Genomic DNA, 27,028 nt, shown 5'->3' with positions numbered 1-27,028 from the left:
TTCCGAAGGAGAGAAACTAAGCTGGCACCCAAGTTCTCAGGTCAACAAGTCAAAGAAGAGAAAAAAGAAAATAAATACACTAAGGATAATAGGTAAGAAGGAGATTTGAAGTAAGAGATGTATAGTTATTTCAGTGATGATTTAGATTTCTCTGATAAGTTTGGTAATACAAAAAAAAAGGAGGGTGAGGGTGAGGGGAGGAATTCTGTTTACAAGGATATGCAAACTGCCACTTGTGGCTGAGGTGTAGGTCTTTCCTATAATATGATTTTTTTTTTTTTTTTTAATATTTGGCATTTATGCATCTCTGTGGAATGTTTCTCCCTCTACCCCATGCAATGAAGGGTGCTACAAATGTTTTCATAGGAATATTATTCAAAGAAAAATGAACAGACAGCTTCTGTTCTTCTAAAAATCCCAAATGTAAATGTCATAAGCATGTAGAGTAGAGTAATAACTTATTTTGGATGCTAAATATTCTAGTTAGTAGGAACTGAAGGAGGTAGGTGCCTTTGCAAGGCTGTGCAGGCAGTAGCTGACAGAGCAGATGCATATGTGAAATATATTAGATAACAAACTCATAGGAACCATGTTTTACTGATACGATAAAATGGCATCTATAATTCCTCTAAAAGGAAACTTTCCAGAGATGTAAACTTAAGAGATGCTTTTCTAATGTAGTACCCCCTCCCTCAGTCTCCTTCATTAGATTGCCCTTTTAGTCACAAGACACAGCATAATGAGTCTCAGGAGTCTTGCTGATATGAAAGTGTGAAGAAAGATAATGAATGAAACAATGCAGGAGTGGAATGGAGTTTGAAGGACCGGAAAAGTCTGTGTAATCAATGCAAAGGGGAATGTAACTTGCAATTATGATACATTGCACTTGATGGCAAATCAGAATAGTTCCACATCACATACTGTAATCCAAAACAGCAGATAGAGACTCTGGAGATTGGTGTTGACCAATGTGGGAAAACACAGAATTCTATTAAAAATGACCGAAAGTGCTTATTTAATATTGTACTGTGCTGAACAGAATTACTGAGAGCCAGATTATAGGTAGCTTTCTGGGAGTGTCTGAGAGATGAGTGAAGGTAAGCCACCATATGTGTCTTTCAAATAGGGCTATGAACTGCTTGGCCTTAAAGTATGAAAAAAAGCCATGTGTATGTGTATCTCAGCATCAGACTCTTACCTTCCAAAATTAATGTTAGAGCTGATTGCACTAAATTGCACACATAACAGTAACTCACATTAATACATTAAACTGGCTGATGCTCAGAGAAATCCCTGCAATATAACGCAAAGTTTCATAATTAATTCAAAACATCATGTTTTATTGTTGCCGATACCAATACCAAGTGGCCTTATAACTTGGTTTGTCTGAAAGCATTCAGAGTTATCTCCACAGCAGAAGATGGATGCATTAAGGTCAACCTGTAGGCTCCCCTGGCCTTTAGGTCACTGGTTGAGGTTATTGATTTAAATTCTCAGTGAAAATCAACATAGCTGTATTGGCTTCAGAAGAATCTGATTTCCCAAACGAATATCTGGCCAACTATCGTTCTGCAATTCCCTGCAAAAATACGATGCTCCAATTCTTTCCGTTGAATTAGGTATTTTCAGAATTACAGTTTGTTAGCTGAGAATCAAGTCTCACCTTGCACAGGTTTGAGTGTCTCCTATAAGATGATACTCATTTTCTTTTGGGAGACACTGCAAATTTCAGGATCAGATCCCCCCTACCCCCCTTACCTTTCAAAATTAATGTTCAGGCTGATTGCACTAAAATATATCTATTTATTTATTTATTTATTTATTAAGGCTGCATGTCTAACACAGAATGGAGTGACTTCTATGACTTTCTGTGATCTCTTTAACTTGTGTAGTGGCCAAGTGGAGCTGGCACTGGGGCTGCCAGAGCAGGTCAGGTAGCCCTTGGGCCAACTACACTAGCTGCTGTTGGAAAAGTTTGGGTGAGGCGGGGCTGTCGCAGGGGGTTGCAGTGTGGGCTGGAGCTTGCCTTATGGGCGGGGGAAGGCTGGAAGTGGCCTTCATGTCCCTACAGCTCCTAGGCAGAGGGAAATCTGGGGGGGGGTCCCTGGCATATTGACTCTACCCTGAGCTCTGGCTTTGTAGCTCCTGTTGGCTGGGAACTACAGCCAGAGGGAGCTGCAGTTCATGGCAGGGACAATGTGCAGAGCAGCACTCTGGCCTTCCCTCTTCCTAGGAGCTGCAGGGACATGTTGGCCACTTCCACAGAGCAGTGCAGGACTAGATAGGGAGCCAGCCAGCCCCGCCAATCGTTGCTCAGCCCCAACCTTAGCATGGGTCCCAGGCTGCGTGCTGCCCCGGCCCTATCCCAGCACTGGCAAAGCTGCTGGATTGCCCACTTCACTAGCCCCCTTTCCCAGCACCAGCAGGGGTCCTGGCCCGTCGTCACCCACAGCAAACCCACACCTCCCTCATCAGAGCACCCTCTAGCCCAAGTTTTAGTTAAGGGTAATTAGCATACAGGGGTGATGTGTGGGAGGCATGAGGGGTCATTGGCCCCCAAGGAAAGAGGGCTGGCCAGTGGCTGGCGGGAGAGGTGGGGGGCTAGCAAGGCTAGAGGGCTGGCACCAGTAGCAGGAGTCTACACCCACCTCCCCTCCCCCGGCACTCATTGGAATTGGTGGGGGAAGTGCAGCAAGTTGGCTCTAGCTCACACTGCTCTCTGGGAAGTGGGGTCTGGGGTGGAGGAGGGTTGTCCTGGCCCTTCCCCTGACTGGGGGTGGGGGGCACGTGGCCAGTGTTGCACCTAACTTGCGTTAGTGTGAGTTAAGCACAACTTGAGGCAGCTTTGAGGCTATCTGCTGGCCTGGCTCCTCAAGCTGGATGGGCAGCTGCAGTGGCATGGCTTCTCCCCAGCTTCACCCAGATGGGAGAAACTGCGCCACTGCAGCTGTCTGCCCAGTGTGGCTTCTCCCAGCCTGGCTCCCAGAGTGGCGGGGAGAAACTGTGCTGGTCAGTTTCCTGGCTTATGCCAGCGGAAGGGAGCTGGGAGCCTGGCTGCTGCCTGGTTCCCAGCTCCTGGCCTCACTGTGGGAGTAAGGAAACTGACCAGCACCGGTGCTGGTCAGTTTCCCAGCTCCCATAAGTGGAGGGGAGCCGGAAGCCAGGCTGCCACCTGGTGCCCAGCTCCCTACCACTTGCTGGAGCCAGGAAACTGACCTGACTTGGCTCCCCTGCATTGTGTAGGACGTTTGACTTATGTGGTGGTTGCACGAACGCAACCCCCACATAAGTCGTGGATCTACTATACAAGTCATGGAAAGCTCATAGGCTGTGTGTTTTTGTTTACTGCCCACGACCTGTCCATGAGTTTTTATGAAAAATACCCATGACTAAAGGTAGCCTAAATTATTATTATCATTATTATTAATTTTATTTTAAAGATTTATCAATGATTTTGAAGAGATAGAGCCAATTGGCAGTGGCGGATTTGGAAACGTTTTTAAAGCACAAAATATTATCGATAAGAAGAACTATGCTATCAAAAGAGTCACGTGGAGCGAGTAAGTACTGTGTATCAGCTTGCTTTTATTTAAAAGGACACTCTCAAGCAGGTTCTGTTTTTTAAATTGTTTGTCATAATCTCTTAAAAGTTTAAGTAGTTTTCCTTTACGGGATTGTCTATTCTGTCTGACAAACATGTTTGTTCTGTTTCAGTGGAGCTAAAATCAGTGCTATAGCTTTTGCTCTTTGCTTCTCTGTGCACTGGCTTTATAGTCCACACCCCCGACAATGTTCTGCCAATACTTAAAAAGAGCGAATGGGATGAGTAGATAAGCATAGGCATATCACCCTGACCTTGATCTTGGGCAAGTTAATGGAGCAGCCAAAAGGGCAAATGTGATAAACGGGAGATAAATATAATAAACATAAGCAGGAGAATTTCAAATAGGGATAAAGACATTATTTTGCCTCTCTATTTGTTGGACATTCCCCATGGTACAATCTGGACTGTGGAACTGGTGCCCCTTAACTTGATATGTCAAGGTACCTTTCACACTGCTGTGCTAGTGACAAGCAGCCCCACCAGTTTTGCTCTGAGATAGCCGTTAATATGTGAGAATCATGCCTAGCAAAAGCAAATGAACAGTCCCTCATTAACATATATAGGGCAACACCTGCATAATCCTTCAGTTGAAGCCTTGCACCTAGAAATGTGCATTTTATATTACTCAAGATCATCTTGATCAGTAGAAGTTTCTTAGTCCACCATTCTATCAAAGGGTAATGCATATGCACCAGCTTTTGTTAGCCTGAGTAGATTCCTCAGACACTTCAATCAACTACTCTATTTTAGATAAAACATTACACAAATTTATTAACTACAAGAAATGTAAATTTTAAGTGCTTATAAGGGGAATAGGCATTGCAGTCAGAATTAATTTCTAAGAGAAATAAAAGATACAATTGAAAGCTAATGCTTAAATTTTTCAATCATAAGTAAAATTTGAAACAAACTGCCTTTCTCTCTCCTCTGGGTGTAGCAGACAGTTAACGGTTTTTAATGCACAGCGTGGATTCTCTTCCCAGCTAAAGATCAGTTCCAGTTTAAAGTCTTCCAAGCCATGTTATTTCAGTAGAGATGTGAGAAGAGAGAGGTGTGAGTTGGTGTTCAGATGAGCCACACAGAGAATGCTGTGCTCAGGGTAGACTTTAAAGAATAGGGCAGACAATCCCCAAAATTGGTAGCTTATTCTAGAATTAGATTAACCAAGCCAGTAACAAAATAGTCTCTCTGATAACATGCTGCTCACCAAGGCTACGTCTATACTGCAGTTATTTTGAAATAACTTTGCGAGTGTCTGCACTACCCAAATGTTATTTCTAAGTAAATTTGAAATAGTGGGTATGTTATTTTGAAATCAGTAAACTTCCTTACGTGAGGAATAATGCCCATTTCAAAATAGCTGTTTTGAAATAGGTGCTGTTAAGACACGGAATAGCGCTATTTTCAAATAAGCCTATACAGCATCCACTGGCACCGTTTCAAAACAGCGTTATGTGTCCAGAGCCGTGTCTACACGTGCACGCTACTTCGAAGTAGCGGCACTAACTTCGAAATAGCGCCCGTCACGGCTACACGTATTGGGTGCTATTTCGATGTTAACATCGACGTTAAGCGGCGAGACGTCGAAGCCGCTAACCCCATGAGGGTATAGGAATAGCGCCCTACTTCGACGTTCAACGTCAAAGTAGGGACCGTGTAGTCGTTGCGCGTCCTGCAACATTGAAATTGCGGGGTCCTCCATGGCGGCCATCAGCTGAGGGGTTGAGAGACGCTGTCTCTCCAGCCCCTGCGGGGCTCTATGGTCACCGTGTGCAGCAGCCCTTAGTCCAGGGCTTCTGGCTGCTGCTGCGGCAGCTGGGGATCCATGCTGCATGCACAGGGTCTGCAACCAGTTGTTGGCTCTGTGGATCTTGTGGTGTTTAGTGCAACTGTGTCTGGGAGGGGCCCTTTAAGGGAGCAGCTTGCTGTTGAGTCCGCCCTGTGACCCTGTCTGCAGCTGTTCCTGGCACCCTTATTTCAATGTGTGCTACTTTGGCGTGTAGACGTTCCCTTGCAGCGCCTATTTCGATGTGGTGCTGCGCAACGTCGATGTTGAACGTCGACGTTGCCAGCCCTGGAGGACATGTAGACGTTATTCATCGAAATAGCCTATTTTGATGTCACTACATCGAAATAAGCTATTTCGATGTAGCGTTCACGTGTAGACGTAGCCCAGAAATGCTATTTCAAAATGTCTGGTGCTATTTTGAAATACATTTTGTGTGTAGCTGTCTTATTTTGAAATACGATATTTCAAAATGTCTGTTTTGAAATACCGTATTTTGAAATAACTCTGTAGTGTAGATGTAGCCTAAGATTCCAAATACGGCCCCCTTTAAGCATTCCAGCCAGCCCTTGAGACCTATCTAGACAGGCAAGTCCAATATAGTGAGGTTGTTGAAAGCCTGATTCACCATAAGTTAGGTTCAACAGTCCGAAAGGGCCAGACGTGGATCCCTAAGTCAGTGTAAGGTTATTACTACCCATTAATTGTGTAGGTGCCAACTCTTTGGTAACCAAAATACTAAAGATTTAATAATAAAAGCAAAAAGGAAGAAGAGAATTGCTGTGGTCAAAAGAGCAATCTACATCAGTGTTTCCCAATTTTATTTGGCCACGGAACCCTTTTAAACGTGAAAGAATTTTCCGGAAACCCTAATAACCCCTTAATCCCTCTGAGCCCCAAATTTGTCCCGCCATCCTCAGGCTTAACCCCTCTCAGCCCAAACTGTCCCCCATCCCCATGCTTAACACCTCCCCCTGCCGCCCCCAAATCCACCCCTTTCATCTCCAGGCTTAACCTCTTTCATTCCGAAACCTGCCCACATAACATGGCTGACGAGCCTTCCTCTGACTCTAGTCACGAGGGCCCGACGCAGGATGATGCAGGCAGGACATGTCTGACTCCTCCTCCGGCGGCAGCAGGGCAGGGAGCTGCAGAAGTGTCAGCAGTGGCAGCGTCTGGAGCGGCAAATGATTCCTGGAGCCGCAGGTTGCCGGCCCCTGACCTGCTGACCCCTGACCTTGGGGTTTCGTGGAGCACCAGTTGGGAAACGCTGATACACGTACAGATTTTTGACAAGTCTTCAGGTCAGTTCCATAGCAGAGATGGTGAGGCTGCAGATGTCCTCCTGGAATCAGTTTAAAGAATTATAATCCATGCACTTCTTAGGTTATTCCAAATAATTTATTTGGAAGATCTCAGTCTTATAACTTATATTTTTCCTGTCAAAGTTTAATTGGATCTGAGATCAAACAGATAAAGCCTGAAGCTTCTTTGTAGCTCTCTAGCAAGCTGATGAGCCTCCTCACAGTAATTGTCACATCAGGACCTTCCCTGCTGAAGAATAGGCAGTGCACATTGTTGCTTTGAAGCATACCGTCTATATTCTATGCATACACAGATAAACTAGCTTCATTCATTCACGTAAGACAATTAGCCATGTAGATGAGTTGCTCTGTGGAATTAACAGATTTCAAGGAGAGATAATGAAAATAACATTGTTACAGCACAAGTCCTAGCTAAATGATGATATCCCCCTTTGATCTCTGAATCAATAGAATACAGTAATGAAGCACTATGAGACAGGAACAGGATTAGCATTTATAAGGTAATCAGACTCCTAACATGGTGTAAGTAAATAGACATATACACTGAGCATCTATTCTTGAATCTATAATACAGGCAAACAGGTGTGTTGTGAAGAAAACACAAGAAGTCATTCTCCCACTCCTACTCTGCGCTGGTTAGACCTCAGCTGGAGTATTGTTTCCAGTTCTGGGCACCGCATTTCAGGAAGGATGTGGAGAAATTGGAGAGGGTCCAGAGGAGAGCAATGAGAATGATCAAAGGTCTAGAGAACATGACCTATGAAGAAAGGCTGAAAGAATTGGGCTTGTTTAGTTTGGAAAAGAGAAGATTGAGGGGGGACATGATAGCAGTTTTCAGGTATCTAAAAGGGTGTCATAAGGCAGAGGGAGGGAACTTGTTCTTCCTTGCCTCTGAGGATAGAACAAGAGGCAATGGACTTAAATTGCAGCAGGGGAGGTTCAGGTTGGACATTAGGAAAAAGTTCCTAACTGTCAGGGTGATCAAACACTGGAACGAATTGCCAAGGGAGGTGGTAGAATCTCCATCACTGGAGATATTTAAGAAGAGGTTAGATAGATGGCTTTCAGGGATGGTCTAGAAAGTGCTTGGTCCTGCCATGAGGGCAGGGGGCTGGACTCGATGGCCTCTCGAGATCCCTTCCAGTCCTACTCTTCTATGATTCTGTGTTAAAGATTTGAGTCAGCTTTACATGGCTGTGATAACTATCTTCAAGGACTGGCCCTGTTTATCTTAGCAATACTCTTTTGATGTGTCCTTTAGGATCGCTTCTAGGTCACCCCATTGCTGATTGTCTACCCTGTGCTGCCTCGGTGCTATAAGTCAGTGGTGCACAGCTGTTTTTCAGCCACGACCCCCATATTTTATTGCACTTTTGTTGCAAACCCCTGAGACAGTTCTCAATAAATAACATCAAACAGTACTTTTTGTCACCCCTATTTTAAGAACAAAACACACACACAGATTTGTACCAGGTAGAAGGTTGTTACCCCCATCTCCAGGCTTTACCCACCTCAGCTTCCAAATGCGCCCTCTTATCCCTAAGCTTTATCCCCATTCCGAAGCCTTACCCTCCATCAGCCCTAAACCCACCCCCACCACCCCCAGGCTTAACTCCTATCGTCCTCAACCCCACCCAACCCCAGGTTTTATCTGACTGAAACAACATGCTGCTCCTCCACCGCTCCTTCTCAGTGCGGCTTTGGCAGGGCGGGCTTAGCTGCCCCTCCCTGCAGCTCTCCTGCAGCCATGTGAGTAGCTCCCTGGCCAGCTGGCTTCCTCTGCTGGGGCTCCCGGCCACCACTGATTCTACTTGTGGCTCAGGATGCTGTCTCCACTTAAACTTGAAGCAGCAGCAGCCTCCAGAGCCACAACAGGAGTCAGTGGCAGCAGGCCTCAGAGCCACAAGTGGCTCTTTAAGGAGCTGCAACCCCCAGGAAGATATCTGCAACCCCCTTGTGGGTCATGACCCTGGGTTGCACGCCACTGCTATAAGTTATAATGAAAAAGGCATTGTCTCATTTTATACCCCTCTCCTCCCACCCTAATGGGATAGAGACAATGAGTCTGTGATGTACATTCGATTTGAAATATCTTTCAGGTAAATTGTAAATTTCTTTCTCACATCTTTTGTGTATGTGAGGTGAGTCATCTCTGGGGATGACATTCAAGTCCTGTGTTAATAGTTCTTTGGTTACCTTTCAGAGGCTAGTCTGTGAGAGTTTTCCAGATTCACAGTTTGTTTCAGTAACAAATCTATAACAAAGTCTCATAACTGCATGTATGATGATATACGCCTGATAATAGTGCTCAATAGCTCATGAGTTTTCAAGTGGTACCTCTTAAATGGTGTGTAATGACAGTGTTTTTTATTTAGTAAAGTACAGCGTGAGGTGCAAGCACTAGCAAAACTTGAACATGATAACATCATACGATATTACACCTGTTGGACTGGGGACGACTGTATGAGTTCTGAGAACAGTTCAAGCCTTTCAAGGTAAATAAAAATGAATTCTGTAGTATAATCAAGGTTTCTTTAACTAGAATAATTAGATTATATTTTAGCTATTGCGGATTTGTGTGGCAAAATTGAGATTGCAGATCCTTACACCTGTATTTTTACCAGCTAAGAAAAACATGAAAAATATTTGGTATCAGGCATTATGCTTACTAAAAGATATCCGTGTACGTTTATTATCTTGTTATGATAGATGAGTTACCACTTTTTTGTTGAGCAACAAGTGTTGCAAATATGAACGTTGAAATTTAAGACTAATTTGAAGAGACAATATACCGAAGCCAAATCAGTAGCAGGATCTTCAGGAACTGAGGGAGATGGTAGTTGCACTGGAATTACTGTATGGTGATGAGGCCAGGCATCTGAGCTCCACGTTGGGAGGCCAGCTGCCCTCCCAGGCTCTGGGCTCCCTGATGGAAGCTGGTGGGGCAGCTGCCCAGGCTTCTCAGATTCCAGATCATGAAGCCTTCTGGCTGAGAGCGGGATCTGAGGGCTCCAGCATGGAGCTGTGAAACTGACAAGACAGCCAACAGGTGATGTAAGTAATAATACATTGTCTACTTAGTTGCTGGGTCACTCTAACTACACCAACCAGTACTATGTCTCTGTTGGAGATGCAGCTGTTAAGTCAATGTAGTAGGACACTTACACTGGCAGAACAAAGCTTCAGTGCCTGCACTGGCATAATTAGGATGACTTAAGCCACCTTACTTTAGCCTAACTAGTGCAGAGCAGGCTACAGTTGCAGGCAGATGGATGTTTGGGAGCTACGGCTGATTCCAGTGGTATCACCAGCAGTGTAAGGATCACTGTCACAAGCCTACCTGGAATGGTCCTAAAAATTAGGGACTTCTGGCCAGAATTGTGGGGGCCTGCAACCAAATGAAAGATTGAAAACTAGCAAACCGTTGAGCCAACTGCTTCAGAACAGATATGTAGGGCTGTTTTTAATACAGGTTAAAGCTCTCTAGTTCAGCACCCTCAGGACCTGACTGGCACTGAACCAGAGAATTTGCCAGACCCCAGGAGGTCAATATTGACTAGCACATTGCTAATACTTTCACTGCTCACTGGGCTCTTAGCAGATATTTAGGGGTAAATTACAGCTAAATAACAACACAGAACATTTGAGAGCCAGGACTAGTTGTATAAACAAGCTGTATGGGACCACAGGAAACTTGGCCACACCTCTGATAAGTGGTTGTTCAGCTAACTGAAATCATGCTGATGACAGATGTTGCTAGATGAGTGTGTGCTGGACTAGATAGGTTCATCCTATACTGTGGTTTCATTTTACTCTTACAGATGGAGGTCGGATTTGCCATGCAATTGTCTTTTTATCCAAATGGAATTCTGCGAGAAAGGAACACTGGATGATTGGATTAATGACAAAAGAGGGAAAGACAATTACCAGGCTGAGTCTCTCATCAAATTTCGACAAATAGTGACAGGAGTGGAATATATTCATTCTAAAGGGTTTATTCACAGAGATCTCAAGGTAAGCAGAACAGACAACTGTTGTGGGTGGACAGAGGTAATGAACAAATGTTTGGCGAATCAGAAAATGTTAAACCATTATTTTATTTTCAGGGGGACTCCATGGCCATGTCTACATGGGAAGCCTCTGTAGACAGATGTCACTGTTGGAAGAGATTTTCCGGCAGGACCTCTGTCGATAAATAGCATCTACACACAAAAGGGGGTCTCTCGACAGAGAGAGGCCACGTGGCCTGGCCACTTTGTTGACAGAAGCAGCCACATAACCCTGGAAGGCAAGTGCATATGGCTGGAAAGCCCTTCCAAGACCAATGTCCCTGTGCACCCTTTAAGGTTCCCGACCCATGCCGAGGCTTGCCTACCTCCTTCAGGGAAAGCAAAGCTGCTGCAGGGCTCCCTTGCTGTTTGAGAGAGACCCGGGTCTGTCCAAACCACTGACATGTCAGAGCAGCCCCTAGGCTTGCCCTAGCCCAAGGACCAGCTCATGCGGGCCCGGCCACTGATGACCATCTGTCTGTTCCATCACACCTGGGAGGACAACCCCAACAGGCAGTCTGCAGAGTAGGCTCACAGTATCACAGTGCCCAAGCCACCCTCACCCCCTTGGGTGCCCAGGCATGTCTGGCAGTACCCCACCAGCACTGATTGGTGGGACTGGCTGGTCATGGGGCAATGGACCCAGATTTTCAGGATGCGTAAGGAGACATTGCTCGAATTGTGCAACTGGCTTGCCCCTGCCCTACGATGACATGATACCAACATGTGGACTGCCGCCCCCATCGAGAAGTAGGTTGGGATGGCCATGTGAAAGCTGGCTACCCCCTACAGCTAATGCTCTGTGGGCAACAGATTTGGTATCAGGGCCGTATTCATGCAGGGCAAAGTGGGGAGGGACCGAAGGATGCGGAGCTCTTCTGAGCCTAGGGCTGCTATCTCCCCCCGGATCCTCATGTATGTGTCCAGTCTCCTCCTCTGCAGGTGGTTTGGGCCATCAACACCATTTTGCTGGATCAGTGACGTGGATGCCCTCATGGTGGGCTTTGAACATCTTGGTTTCCCCAACTGCTTCAGGGCACTGGATGGGACCCACATCCCCATCTGGGCTCCGACCGCAGTGCTGTACAATATATAAATAGGAAGGGCTACCGCTCTGTGGTCATGCAGCCCCTGGTGGACTACCGAGGTCAATTCCTCGATATTTACATTGGGTGGTTGGGCTGGAGCCACAACGCAAGTGTCTTCTGGAACTGCAGCCTGTTTTGGAGGATGCCCCATGCATAATAGGCGATGTGGCCTGCCCACTCCTCCCATGGCTAGTGAGGTTCTACACCAGGCACCTGGACCCCACCCAGGAGCTATTCAGTGCCCAGCTGACACGGGCAAGGAACCCAGCTGTAATCTGGTGGAATGGAAGGGGGAGGACTTTCTCCAGGGGCATGGGCTGGAGGACAGCAACGCTTGCAAGCAGCAGGGTGAAGCACCCAGCCACCAAGCGCACACAGAAGGGGTGCACATCCAGGAGGCCCTGTGGGCATACCACATTCACAGTCCCCAATAACCCTCTTCAGGTCACCTCCAAGGTCTGCCCTGGGCCTGCAGCCCCTGGGGGAGGGGATGGGATGGGATGGGATGGTGGGGCATCTCAGCTGGGAAGGGGGCATCTCAGCTGGGAGGGGTGCGCTACTCTAGGGAGGAGGTAGGCGGCTGTGAGTCACGCCAGCCACGGGATCCCCATGTGCCCCAGATTTGAGGTCCTTCTAGGGGCTGGGACAGGCCTGGCCTGGGAGCATGGGGAGGTATGGTTGTGGGAGGAGACTGTAGGATTGGATTCAGTGAGGTGCAGGGGGGATCTGAGCAGCAAGGGGCAGGCTATGGCTGCTATCCACTGCAGGGCCTGCAGGAGCATCTGGGGCAGAGGTGGGAGGGGAGACATCGGCAGTGGGGAAAGTGGGGCGGCAGGGGTCGTGGGCACGGTGCCCAGGTCAGCCAGGCCTCCACAATGTGGAGAGCATGATCAGCCCTGGCCAGCCACAGTTCCAAGACCTGGAGCTGGTCAAATTGCCGCTCCCCCTCACTCTGCAGCTGTTCTGGGATGACCTTGGTCTGCTCCTGGATAGTGGCCAGTAATGCCTGTTGGCAATCCTCTTCCAAGTGGTGGCGGAGTCTTGGGCTGCGGGTGTGCCTTAGGGGTGGTGGGGTGCCCTTCCTCCATGGTGCTGGTCCCGGTCCTGCTGGCTCCAGCTGCTCCCTGGAGCTGCCTGGCTGGACGGTGGGGCTGGCCTACTCCTCAGATGGTGCAGCTGTAGGGCGGGAGTGGGGACGATGAGTCCTTCCTGCAGCACAGCCCCTCACGCCCCGCAAGCTGCAGCCTCCAGCCCCGGGCCGTGGGATGGGTCCATGTGGTGTGTGCATGCTTATGCCCCCTGAACAGTGGGCCCTGCTGAGTGAGGACACTATGGTGTCATGGGTACTGGCCAAACCATGGCCCCCCATTGAACCAGCCCCATGGGGTAGTGGGATGCATCCATGGAGGGTCCCTTTCCTCTGTGCTAGGTGAGCTGGGTGAAGCCGAGGCTTCCCCAGCCCACTCAACATGTGGCTTGTAGTGCTGTCCAGGGAGGTAGAAGGTGCTTGTGGCCCACAGGCATACCCAGTAGCTGAGAACTGTGGTGGGGTGTGTGGGGTGGGCCCATCACCTGTAGGGCTGGCAGACTTCCAGGCGTGGTGGGGCAGACAGCCTTCCTCCCCTGGGCCCTGGTGGTCATGCGGCTTGTCATGGGGCTGCAAGCAGGCTGTCAGCCATGCCTGGGGGCTGCCCCCTGGGTCTGGGGGGGGTGACCTGGCACGGACATGGTGCATGTGCCTGGCCTGAGGCTTGAGTTCTTGCCTGGTCTCGCACAGGTCTGGGGATGCCCACGCAGAAGCCGTGGTATTGGAGGGGCTGAAGAACATGGTGCTCTGGTTGGATTCGGGATTGGAGGGCAGGTCCTTGGATGGCTCTAGCGACTATCCTGGCTCCTGATTGAGTGCCTCGATGGGGGGCTACCTCCTCCCCTGTGTCCAGGGTCTTTTGACTTAGTGCCAAATCGTCATCCTGCAGCGTGCGGTCCAACTTCTTGTAATGGGGGCATGAGGGCACCCCTGCTCCCAACCACTGCGGGGCATCCCTGGCCTGCATGTAGTCCTGGTGCAGCTCCTTAAGTTTTTCACGTGCCTGCCCAAGGGTGCATGCAAGGTGTCCATGCTGTGCCAGGGCTCTGGTGATACAGGCGTAGCTGGGGATGTTGTAGTGCTTAGGGCTCATCCGCCCAGAGGGCCAGCAGGTCCTGGAAGGGGCCTGTTTATGGGTCCCCCGAGCGGGCTCCTGGGAACCCTTGTCGGAGTCCTGGGAAGGGTCGGGGAGTCCTGGGCAGCCTCAGCCATTTTTCTAATGTCCAGGGAGTGGCTGGTGGACTGCCCCTGCGTGGGGGCTTCTTGGAGCCCTGTTCCTTTAAACATGGGTGGAGGCACTGACCATAGAGCCCCACTTGCAGTGGAGAGGGCGTCTCCCGGCTCCAGCTGGCTGGTGCCATGGAAGACCCTCTCTGTCGACAGAAGCATCTACATGGGCACTCTGTTGACAGAGGCGCTGTACCTGATTGGGGAAAGGTATAACACCGCCAGCTGATTGGCTGGGTTTTGTCGTCAATCTCCCAGAAGAGCGCTTTGGCCATGTAGATGCTCGGTGTGTTTTGTTGACAAAAACCCACTTTGTTAGGAGAAGCTGCCCATGTAGATGTGGCCCATGTGAGCATAAGGGTCTGTCGATATGTGTAAGACTGGGTATAAAATCACAAAGTGTTTTTAACGTGAAATGCTATATACTAGGTGTTTGTTAAGTTTCAAGTTTGAGTTCAAAATCAGTTTTAATGAATCACATATAACACATGATGGCCGTGTCTACACTAGATCAAAACTTTGAAATGGCCACCTGCTGTTAGGAATAAGGGGATTTCGAAGTTGCTGGGGCCTTTTCGAAAAGGAGCCCCGTCTGGATGAGCTGCGCAGCTGCGAGCCATGTCAATTTCGAAGCGCCATGGCTGCCAGCATTCTAATGCGGCGCTGAATATGTATGTCAGCACTTCATTAGTAAACTTTGAAATGGCCATTTTGAAGTTTTGGGCTAGTGTAGAGGTAGCCAACATATTTTAATGTACTGAAGTTAATGGCGCATAGAGAGCCACGGTACTATTTAACTGTATGCACAAATGAGAATAATTGCTACTGTGGCAGTCACAATTTCAAATTTTGACTTGTATGCTTAAAACCTCACTATTAAATCAGCAGTTTTTATTTTTTGATGATAACACTTCTGTTCATTTCCTTGAATATTTAACAACTGTTCCACTGAAGCACCCTATGATTGCATTTTTCTGGTGATAAAAGTTTGTAGTGTGAAACTAACACTTTTTAATTGTCCCTTTTAGCCCCTCAACATATTCATATCTAGAGAAGATAAAATAAAAATAGGTGACTTTGGACTTGTAACTTCAGTGGCAGAAGATCCACGGACAACTGAAAAGGGAACAAGATCATATATGAGCCCAGAACAGGTAACAGTTATTGAAGGTTTGATAGTAAGACACTGAGGAGATGGAGCGTTTCAATAGCTACCCTGGCGTTTCAGTTTAAATTTAGCCATCCCTGTCCTAATTTCTCCTGTACTAAACCAATTGCCTAAGGTTTTCCTAATCCAGGTATGATTCTGAACCAGGATAGATATTTTTTTCTGGAAAATCTGAAACAAATAACACAAGTCAGTTGTGAATTGAGGTGATCCTATCTCACCCCTCATCTCATGCATCTGATGAAGTGGGTCTTTGCCCGTGAAAGCTTACGCTCCAAAATATCTGTTAGTCTATAAGGTGTCACAGGACTTCTTGTTTGTCATCACTATTGTCTTGCATTACAAAGTTTGAAGCTAGGGGGAGCAATGGGTGATCAGCTGTCTTGAGAGTCAGAGTATTAAGTACCTAAATGTGAAGTTTTGGGTAACTTTAGGCATTCACTGTTGACAATCTTGGCTTCAAAATCACTGTGTTTGATTCCCGATCCATAAGGGGAAAGCAATTGCTTATCCTATGTATGAGGAATTACGGACAACTCATTTCACTTAACAGTAAATAGTAATCCTATTTATGATTAAAGGACTTGTATCATGTGCTGATGGTTAATTCTGCAGTCCTATATCAAAACTCCTATAGACTTTACAGAGATTTTACCTTGTAAAAATACTGCAGAATTGGACTTCACGAAAATGCACTTTTATAATGCACTTTTAGATCCTAAAATACATGTCTGGTATATGTTCTTTTTATTGTAATCACCACAGGGTGGGGACAAATATGGGCCGGAAGTGGATATATTTGCATTAGGATTAATTCTCTTTGAAATTCTTTGGATATTTTCGACTATCTGTGAAAAAAATAAGGCAAGTAATCTTAAATTATTCATGAAAAATAAGTCAGAAGAAAAATATATAAGGCAAAATAAGACCATGTATTACTTATATTCGAGGCTACCTCTCTGCTATTATATATATGATGTAGCGATCCTTATTGGGCCATATGTCTACAATATCTTTTTCTTATTACAGAATATTAGGTATTTACCCTCCTCAGTCTTCTCTCTCCTGAAAATTCACTTCAGAGAGGCCCACAAATTTGTATTAATTTTAATAAAAACTGTCCCCACCATTAAATTATCCTAGCACCTTTCACTTGTCACCTCTTGTAACCTTTTTGTTTTATCTGAAGTGATTTTTTTAAACATATTGGCTATGTCTGCACTAGCCAAAAACTTCGAAATGGCCATGCAAATGGCCATTTCGAAGTTTACTAATGAAGCGCTGAAATACATATTCAGCGTCTCATTAGCATGCGGGCGGCTGCAGCACTTCAAAATTGACGTGGCTCGTCCAGACGGGGCTCCTTTTTTGAAAGGACCCTGCCTACTTCAAAGTCCTCTTATTCCTCTGAGCGGATGGGAATAAGGGAACTTCGAACTAGATAGGGTCCTTTCGAAAAGGAGCCATGCAGCGGCGAGCCGCATCAATTTCGAAGTGCCGCGGCCGTCCGCATGCTAATGAAGCGCTGAATATGTATTTCAGCACTTCATTAGTAAACTTCGAAATGGCCATTTGCATGGCCATTTCGAAGGTTTGGGCTAGTGTAGACATAGCCATTATGACTGTGGGTTCGAGTTTGGCATATGCAGTTTGAGGTGTAACAGAGTGGAAGTGACCTCAGCTATTTGCTTCACATCTAGAGTCTCTAGAAGCACATAGAGACCCAGGGTGGTGGCCAGACATGCATTCACAAGTACAAGTTCTACTAGGTTTTATAAGTTTTATTAAAGTTACTGTTAACAGTGTGACTGTCCAAGCATATAGGAATTCTGTATGACCCTATGCAGAAGTTAAAAATATACGCACATCCTTAACTATAATGTTAGGGTATGATGGATTTATCAGCAGGGGGGTGTGTGTGTGTGTGTGTGTGTGCGCGCGTGCTGTTGATATTTCCCATAGGAAGCTCAGTTTTCTTAATCTAGGCACCCTGTTTTATAATGAGATTCTAATTATGCTTCATTAGTAGGGCCCTACCAAATTCATGGGCCATTTTGGTCAATTTCAGTCATAGGATTTTTAAAATGGTAAATTTCATGATTCAGATATTTAAATGTGAAATTTCATGGAGTTGTAGTTGTAGGGGTCCTGACCCAAAAACAGTTTTTCTGGGGCCTACAGTATTACTACCCTAACTTCTGTGCAGCTGCTGGCAGCAGCATTACCTTCAGTGTTGGGCAGCTGGAGAGCAGGGGCTGCTGGCCAGGAATCCAGATCTGAAAGCAGAGCTCTCACCAACAGCTGCACAGAAATAAGGATGGCAGGGCATGGTGGTATTTCTGTGCTGCTGTCTGCAGAGTTGGGCCCTTGGTCAGCAGCCACCCCGTTCTGAAAGCAGCAGTACAGAAGTAAGGGTGATGGGTATGGTATTGCCACCATTACTTCTGAACTGATGCTAGCAGGGTGCTGCCTTCAGAACTGGTCACACAGTCAACATTACATTCTTTATCCTAGGGTTGGGTTGTAAGGGTTTTTTTTTCCCCCTCTTTTAAATGGCAAATTAAAAATGTAAAATATTTTTGTGCAAAAAATATAGGTGGCTTTATCAAATTGAATATTTTTCGGTGTTCAAAAACCAAGAAAATGTTAGGATTTGGGCATTTTGCTTGGTTTTCTCGATCTTTTCGCTAAATCTCCCAAAGGAGAAGAATAAAGGAAGGGGGAAAAAAGAGACCCCCTTCAAATTGTTTAAAAAAAACAATTTTTATTTGAAACCAATTATTTTATCTTTGCTAAAAACTGAAATCAGTTAAAATTGCTACACATTTTTGCCATTTTTAATTTAAAAGATATTTTTCATCAATAATCCTCTTTTACCAGCTGTACTTTATGAATATGAGTAGTCTTACTGAAGTCTTATATTACACAGATGAACAAACTTACATATGTTTTTCAGTCTGCAAGGATTGGAGCCTGACAGCCTTGCCCAGAGTCACATAGTTAGTCTGTAGCAGCGACAAACATTGAATCTGAAGCGAGGTCCCAGTCCAGTGCCTAACTACAAAACTGTCCTTTTATCCCATAAACTATATCTTGCATTTACATGCCTGGGACTGAAGCACTCTGAAGCTAGTAACCTAAACACTCTGCTTTGTACTCATGATGTGGTTGGCATGTTTTTTAGCTAGATCTGCTGACAGAACAAATTACATTGAAGGGGGGAAAATGGGAAAAGGATAGTCTTATTTCCCATACTAAATCTCTGAAGTACCTTATCTTGCATCCTTCCTTCTGGGAAAACTTCCTCTAAAACCAGTGAGAGTTTAGCTCAAGGAAGGACCACAGGAACTCATCAAAAGGGGTGTCACTGATGACCAAAACATTATTTTTTAAAATTAGAGTGTAAATCTCTGATGCAATCTTTATCCTTTTTGCTGTAATGCTTATCCTTTCTCCCCTGCCTTCCCAATGCTGGCCACTTTCCTCTGTCATGTTATGTCTTCAGTTACAAGCTTTTTGGGGTGAGGAGCATAGCTAAAATGTTCAAACCTCAAAATTATACCAGAAATTAAACTCTAAATCCATGTATGAACACCTAAACTAAAAGTGGTCAGATTTTCAAAGGTGCAGAGCACCTGCTGCTGTTGTTGACTTAATTTAGAGCTAGGGATGCTCAACATCTTGTAAACTTAGGGCACTTCTGTTTATGTACCAAAATAAAGTGGTTTGAGCATTGTCCTGCTAAACCCAGAGTTGTGAGTTTAACCCTTGAGGAGGCCATTTAGGGATCTGGGGAAATAGATTTAAAAAAAATCTGTCAGGGATGGTGATAGGTCCTGCTGTGAGTGCAGAGGACTGGACTTGATGACCTCTGAAGGTCCCTTACAGTTCTATGATGTGTAAATGTGTTTAGGAACCTAATTTTAGGCACCTGCATTTAAAAATGTCTATTGTTGTGACTCAGCATTGATTGTTAGAAAGTGATCTGAAAAAGCGGTTTTTGAATTTTTCTAATGGCATTCTGTGCGTGTGTGTGTGCATGCGCGTAAAAAATATAAGTTTTCCACATATTATAATTTCTGTGATGTCACTATCTCAAACTCATGGACATCTTAATCACAAACTGTAATCTGAGTCTGTGATTTTTTTTTCTTTTCTTTTGTGCCTGCCTCCCTTCCTCTCTTGCAGTCTCTGAAATACTTACTGTAGCAGTGTTGTATGTAAAGAGTGTATGCTGTGGAAGGAAAAGCTATTTGCATCTGCTTAACTTGCCAGTAGCAGTGATGCCAGCAAGGGCAGTGTTTAAATCCTCTCCTGCAGGTTTTTCCATGGGGCATGGAGTGCAGAACCATTTATTTTTAAATGAAGAGTGAGAACTAGGGGTTTGATGAGAAAAAACAAACAACCCCCTCCAAAACAAAAACCCCAACACCCACAAAAGAAACAAAAGAGGGCAGAAACAGGTCTTCATAGACCTTGAGGCTCATAAGGTAGAGAAGAAAACAAATTCCAAGGATACAGAAGACCTTTAAAAATGCCTGACAATCAAATGGAAAACTTTTAGCTACTTCCTGTGACAAATGCTGTCTTCTGAAGACTCTCTCTCTACCTCTCACTACATTTTCTGATTATTTTATTTTCACACTTTGTGTGGTTCAACTGCTGCTCTTCAAAATGCTGTCAATGAAAAATATCCTTCTAAAAATGGTATTTGATGTCACTTGTAGGTGTGGCCAAAAATAAGAGATGGTGTACTTCCACAGGAGTTCAGCAAGAAATTTCCTGCAGAGGTACAATATAACACATTATTTCGCCTATTTCCTCATTGTTAATTTTCAGTATTTTATTTCCTCTGATATATAATGTACCTTGGTGTTTTTTTTTGTTTTTTTTTTTTTTAACAGAAACGTCTAATTGAGCAGTTGCTCTCAAAAGATCTTGAAAAGCGACCTACAGCATCTGGTGTACTTCAGCGTCTCAAGCTTGTTGAGAAAAAGACCCCAGCTAGTGCACGTACATGTTAGGCAGTCTGTTTAATGGAAAAACCTAAGCTCTTGTGTGGTTTGGAATTTGATACGTTCCCCTCTGTTATCTTGCTGAAATGTGACACGTCTTTAGAATCTTAGGTCCAATTCTATTATCTTGTCAAAAACGAGGTTTTACATGGGGACCTCTGCAGGGACAGGGGGAATGAAAGTCTCTTCTTGTGACTCAGAGCATCACGACAAATTTCTGCTTACACCTCATAGGAGGGATCCTTATGCCACTGCCCATTCTCATCTGTTAGCAGGTGCTGTGGTTGACAGGTGGATCAGCCATCACAGATCCACAGTTATTTTCCTCCACTGCTCTGGAGAGAACCACTCTGCAGTATAAGACGATACAATAGTACTACTTGTGGTGGAGAGGCTCTCTAGCATGATTCCTCCACAATCTGCCCTTGGTGCATAACAGAATATCAGCAGGTCTGGTGCAGAGGACCACTTATTTCCATAAGTATGAAGGAGGCAGGATTTGACCTTTCATATTTAGGTTTGTTGCTTCCTGTGTTTTAATGTTTTGCTCTCTCCCAGAGTGCGCAATGGCCATTTATTTGTCCCACCTAGAAGTATGGTGGGATTTTTACAGTAGGAAATTTCATCTGCATTGGTGGAATTGCTAGGGATAGATTTACAAGAAGGAATTGGATGCCTAAAGTAGTAGTTAGGCACTTGAAGTCCAACATTTACACGCTACTTGCACTCACAAAATCACGGCTCAGCTACTCTCTAATGCTGTAGGCCTCTAGAGTCACAAGGGCTGTGGCTACACTGCTCCTCCCTTTCGGAAAGGGCATGCAAATATGGCTGATCGGAAATGTAAATGAGTTACAGATTTAAATATCTCACAAAGGCTGTGTCTACACTAGCCCAAAACTTCCAAATGGCCATGCAAATAGCCATTTTGAAGTTTACTAATGAAGTGCTGAAATACATATTCAGCACCTCATTAGAATGCTGGTAGCTGCAGCACTTCGAAATTGACGCGGCTCGTCCAGACAGGGCTCCTTTTCAAAAGTGCCCCAGCAACTTTGAAATCCCCAGGCAACGAGTCACAAAGAGCTGGGAGCCTCAGGGACTTCACTTGCAGAAACTGTCACCTTGGCTGTGGCTATACTGCCCTTCCCTTTTGGAAGGGGCATGCAAATGTGGCCAATCAGAAATGCAAATCAGATGTATTTAAATATCTCACGCCTCATTTGCATACTCATGGGCTCTCAATTCTGGTAGAGCTGATTTCAAAAGCCAAAACAGTTGTGTAGCCGGGGTTTATTCATAAGGAAAGCCTGCTTTCGAAAGCACCCTGTATTTTTCTTCCTGAAAAAAAAAAAATTGGGAAAAGGGGTGCTTTCAAAAGCAGGGTTTCCTTTTGAATGAACCCCGGCTACACAACTGTTTGGCTTTTGAAATCAGCTCTTCCAGAACTGAGATCCCATGTGAGTATGCAAATAAGGAGTGAGATATTTAAATATCTCATTTGCATTTCTGATTGACCGCATTTGCACACCCCTTTTGAAAGGGAGTGGCAGTGTAGCTACAGCCAAGGCGACTGAGTTTCTGCTGGTGAAGTCCCTGAGGCTCCCCACTCTGTGACTGGACATGCTCACCTAGGATATGGAGAACCTGGGGTCATACCTTTAATCTGCAAGGTCTTTCCACCATCCGGGAGAATATAGGGGCCTGTGGTTTCCACCTCTTGCTGAAGCTGCTTCACGCTGTAGAATATTTATTGGGCCAGAGAAGGGGTGGGAGTGACTCTTGCGGCTAGGTCAGTTGCCTGGAACGGGCGAACCCAAGTGCAAGTCCCTTCTCCCCATCAGGAAGTGTGGAGTTCTGAACCTAGGTTGCCCACATCGGCCGTGTCTACACTAGCCCCAAACTTCGAAATGGCCAGTTCGAAGATTACTAATGAAGCGCTGAAATACATATTCAGCGCTTCATTAGCATGCGGGCGGCCGCGGCACTTAGAACTTGACGTGCCTCGCTGCCGCGTGGCTCGTCCTGACAGGGCTCCTTTTCGAAAGGACCCCGCCTACTTCGAAGTCCCCTTATTCCCATGAGCAGATGCGAATAAGGGGACTTCGAAGTAGGCGGGGTCCTTTCAAAAAGGAGCCCTGTTGGGACGAGCCGTGCGGCGGCGAGCCTTGTCAATTTTGAAGTGTCGTGGCCACCTGCATGCTAATGAAGCACTGAATATGTATTTCAGCGCTTCATTAGTAAACTTCGAAATGGCCATTTGCATGGCCATTTCGAAGTTTGGGGCTAGTGTAGACACGGCCATCCTGTATAAGGGTTCTGACTGTTGTGAGATGGGGCGATTCTCCTTTGGGTTTCTCATGAAAATGTCATTAACCAGGCTTATGTGCCTAACTCTAGGAGGAAAAGCATGAATCCCAAGTTGAGGTAGTTGTCTCCCTCTAGTTCAGACTTAGGCACTCCACTCGCTTAAGCCAGTAGTTCTCAAACAAGGGTTCAGCTAAGAATAGATTTCTGTGGTGTGGTGGATCTGTAAAGAAGGCCCTGAGCCTCATCACCTGGCCCTGAAGCCAAGGCGTGGGCAATGTAGCTTTGCAGGGACCAATTTGGCATGGAGCTCCATGCAAGTGCCCTGCTTACCACTCCTTAATGCTGGCCCTAGGTTTTACATGCAGGTAAAAGTTATTGTGGCACATGTGGGCTGATTAGATTTTATAGCATGTTGTGGAGGCCTCAGAAAAAAGGGTTGAGAACCCTGGCTTAGGCTGCATGGCACTCCACAGCATTTCCTCCTAAGCTAGCTAGCAGACTCAGTATGAATCGCATTCTAACTCTCCCCATGCGTTATATAGTGAGGCTGGGTACCTAGTTCAGCTGTGTACTCCGCTAAGAGGCAGGGCACCAAAAAGTCCCATTTGTGAATAGATAGCATCTCATGTAGAGAAGTTCAGGTGTTCTACAGTGCAGGGAACTGGTTGGAGTCTTCTTTAGACAAGGTCTATGTTGTGTGCTTTTTGCAGGCTGATGTTTACATGTAATTAGAAATAGCTAATCTGCTTGTTGCTGGCATGTGTACCAAAATACCTCAACAGGTTAAAACACCTGGTAAGATTATTTTTGTTAAATTTGTATGATGAATTTCACTGCACGTGAAACTACCAGACAAGTTAACGTTTGCTGACTGGAAAATTACCTAATAAATATATTTGTTAGTCTTTAAGATGACACAGGGATGGTTGTTGTTTGGAAAATGCTAACATTAGCAATGTTACACATGTTTGAAGATTGCCAAATTTTCTGGGCTGTGAGCTTTGTCTTTATGCCTGAATGTTAAAATTACTAGCAAATTGCTGATGCTGTATGAATAATATTAGGAGGGTGTTTCAAACAATGAAGAATTCAAAAATATTTTGTTGCTTATAGCATGTACCCTTTCAAGATTTAAAGCTCAGTTTAATGATGCATTTTATAGCAGATGTTACAGTGAGTTAACACAGCAGTGTTCAAACTTTTTCACTGAGCCTTGCCTTTGTGTGTTTTAGTATCAAAACAAAAAGCAGTCAAGTAGCACTTTAAAGACTAGCAGAATAGTTTAAACTATTTTGCTAATCTTTAAAGTGCTACTTGACTGCTTTTTGTTTTGATAGTGTATAGACTAGCATAGCTTACTCTGTGTTTTAGTAGTGACCAAACCCAGACAAAAACAAGTGTCAGGGGGTAGAGGTGGCACTTCCTCCTCGAGCCCCAGTGCTTACCTTCCTCTCACCGCAAATGTTCCTCTGCATCTCCACCTTTTGAAAGCCAAGTTAAAATCTGTTTGCTTCTTTTGACATTCGGGCTTTGTCTCCAATATGTAAATCCACATTCTATCCAAGTCACTTGCGTTGATGACTTAGGTTCTGCAAAGTTCCCTCAGTAGCAGCCCCCTAGTAGTTAGGATGTTTCTGCCCTCTTTCCAGTAGAAGACTCTGACACCACCATTATATATGCCACATGGAGAAAAGGGTGCTGGAACAATTTGTATGGGGTGGGGGGTGCTAAAAGCCATTGACTCAAACTGGAAACCCTGTAGACGATAGAAACCACTTCAGGCCAGTAACTCCCCCTGCCCTGACCCCTAGGTCCTGCACCAGTGCATAGGGATGAGTTGTGGTGAGGCAGATGGCACAGACCAAGTGGTTGTAGAGGGAAAAGAAAGTAGAAGGTTCAATTAGTAGGAGAGCAAGGAAGCAATCTCCAATACATAGTGGAGAGAGGGAGAGGGAGGGAGCCCAGTAAATACCACCTCTTCCCTGCACTCCGAGTCTTCTTTTCTTTCTTCCCTAAGGATACCACCCCTGTTCTAGCGGTGCCCTATTTCTGAGCCCTTCCCTTGGCTCTGCACTTTCATTCTATCCTGTGTAAGAGGAAGGGGTTTCAGTTTGGTCTTTAACATTTTGTTGAATAATTTAAGCACTTTAGATTTTTTGGAGCATATTTTAATATAAAAGACCTGGTTGTGCTTATAAAAAGTAATTAGAGGTAGGAATCAGTCTGTCATATGCATTTTTAATGCTTTCCTCACAGCAACATATCAGTGCCACAGTGTAGCATGGCTATGCTTTAACATTTGTTCTTAGAAAATAAGACTCCAGTGTTGCAGTGAGCAGAGATTTGCTTGCTGACATCCTTGTGCCTATGTAGGGACCCATTGGTCCACCTACATAGCTTGTTGCAGAAATAGGGCCCACATTTACAATATTATGCTTCTGGATAAAGTTCTATTCTGATTAGCAACAGTGGACAAAGTATAAGAATAAAAATTATGATCAAGTGTTAGTATTGCCTGGCTTTCTATTATCGTGAATAGTATGCCTTAAAAAAAATTCTACCACTGCGGGATAACAGATACATTCCTAAGGCTGTGCTCTCTGTAGGAGGGATATTGGTTGCTGGCATGCTGCTGATGTTCACTTTTATAAAAAGTCTAAATAAATTTTTGTGCTGCATAATCTGTATTATGAGACTAAACATAAATTTTGCTAATTTTGTGTGTGGGAATCGTGTTTTTCCTTATTAAAACAAATCTTTGACATCTTCCTGTTTTGGATTACTTCCTTTTCCCTAGTGACTCAAGATGCTTGTGACAGTATGTGCTCCTATAGATGAAAATACACTTAACTGAATTGCCTTCCGCAATATTCATGTGTGGTAGGGTATAGCAGGCCTTCTGCTGAAGGTCTCATGACCATTCCAGGAAAGGGCAGTGCTGAGGATCCTTCAAGCTGCCTAGAGTGGATATGTGGGACACAGCCAATCAGGGCCCAGCAGATCAGTATAAGAAGAGCTGCAGGGCCAGAGTAATTTCAGTTCATTGTTAGAGCTGGAGGAGCATGAATGGCTGAGGGAGTGGCAAGAGCTTGGGCAAGGCTGGTGGCAAAGTGAGGAGGAGCCTGAGCTGGTTACTGGGACTCCATCAGGAAAAGACCCTGAGGCAAGGATTAAGAGGACCTGGGACAGCGGGAAGAGGTCTAGGAAATTAGAGCAGAGGCCTCACTTAGATGAAGGTAAACTGAAGGGCTGCTATCTGTTGGGTTCCTGAGCTGGGATCCACAGGGGTCGGTGGGCCTGAATCCTCCCCACTCCCCCATTAGCCACTGGGGGGAGGGGGAAGTAGCTTAGATGTTGAGGGAGCCCCAGGTGGAACTAAATTGCAGTAGACTAGATGTAGCCACAGGGGCCCTATAAAAGAGTTCCCAGGGACAAAACCCTGGAAGCACAGCCCTCTACCATTGTCTGGGGCTACTGGACTAATTTGTGAGCTGAATTGAGAGGGCAACAGCCATTGCAACATAGTATACTGGAATAGGTCTGATGGACAGTTTTCCTTATAAGGCATCTGTTTGTGTTTCACTTTTAGACTGTGAGACTTGGCTGGAACGTTGTCACTGAAGATCTAAAAGACAGACAGTGTGCACTTTGCTAAGCGGGTGCTGAGGTAATGCGCTCCCTTACATCTTATAGGACACTTTCCTTTGCAGGTGGCCTTCAATAACTAAGATGTCCTTGGCCACTTACCCATTATACTTCAAGATTTACAAGAGAAGTCTCTGTTCACTGTCCACAACCAGTAGGTAGGTGGTTGTCTCAGTCCAACTCCATGATCTAGCTAACAAGCTGCTACTTATCTTGTAAGTAAAAGCTATTTTTTCTAGTTCAGCTCCTTCTTCTATCAGTTATGGATTTACTTCCACTAGCAGTTGCTGCTCATGGCTATTGCAGCCACTGTTGAATAAAAAGTTTGATTAATAGTAAATGGAACCAAGTTGGACATAAACACAATTACAGAACGCTGTTTAATTAAGAACAAATCATTTTAAAATATCCACTACATTGATGAAAGTTACAGATTTCTATACAAACATCCACATTTACATAAAGCAATAGCAATTTAATAAAACTGAATACGTTGTGGAAGTTCACTCCATTTTCAACTATCAAGTCATGTTTTTGGCTGATTGTTTACCAAAAACCCTTTAAAATTCAGATGTACAGACATCCTCATGGAGGATGCATATTAAAATGACTTGTGTAACACTGTATACTATTAAAACTTAGCCACTATTCATGGGTCTGTTGATTAGCCTCTATTCCATGCATCCTTGTGGGAAAGAGAGCAATGTCCCCCCCCTGCCCGGCA

At 45.2% G+C, this 27,028-nt stretch overlaps 1 protein-coding gene across 3 annotated transcripts in view; it reads left to right on the top strand.

The window, feature by feature from the left end:
* Positions 1 to 21,495, top strand: part of EIF2AK2 (eukaryotic translation initiation factor 2 alpha kinase 2) — a 42,652-nt gene extending 21,157 nt beyond the window's left edge. The window contains exons 9-16 of one of the 3 annotated variants that reach the window (XM_074988544.1): positions 9 to 92; positions 3,441 to 3,560; positions 9,091 to 9,210; positions 10,537 to 10,729; positions 15,195 to 15,320; positions 16,100 to 16,198; positions 20,062 to 20,124; positions 20,239 to 21,495. In XM_074988544.1, coding sequence (XP_074844645.1) covers positions 9 to 92; positions 3,441 to 3,560; positions 9,091 to 9,210; positions 10,537 to 10,729; positions 15,195 to 15,320; positions 16,100 to 16,198; positions 20,062 to 20,124; positions 20,239 to 20,358 — 925 coding nt within the window. In that variant the 3' untranslated portion in view covers positions 20,359 to 21,495. Of the gene's footprint in view, positions 1 to 8; positions 93 to 3,440; positions 3,561 to 9,090; positions 9,211 to 10,536; positions 10,730 to 10,821; positions 10,953 to 15,194; positions 15,321 to 16,099; positions 16,199 to 20,061; positions 20,125 to 20,238 lie in introns of those variants that run through there. The other 2 variants (XM_074988545.1, XM_074988546.1) reach the window with 2 other exon arrangements.
* Positions 21,496 to 27,028: the final 5,533 nt, after the last annotated feature.

The sequence above is a fragment of the Carettochelys insculpta genome, chromosome 3 (genome assembly GCF_033958435.1).
Source record: "Carettochelys insculpta isolate YL-2023 chromosome 3, ASM3395843v1, whole genome shotgun sequence".
Lineage (NCBI taxonomy): Eukaryota > Metazoa > Chordata > Testudines > Carettochelyidae > Carettochelys > Carettochelys insculpta.
This window is presented reverse-complemented; position numbering and strand designations above follow the sequence as displayed.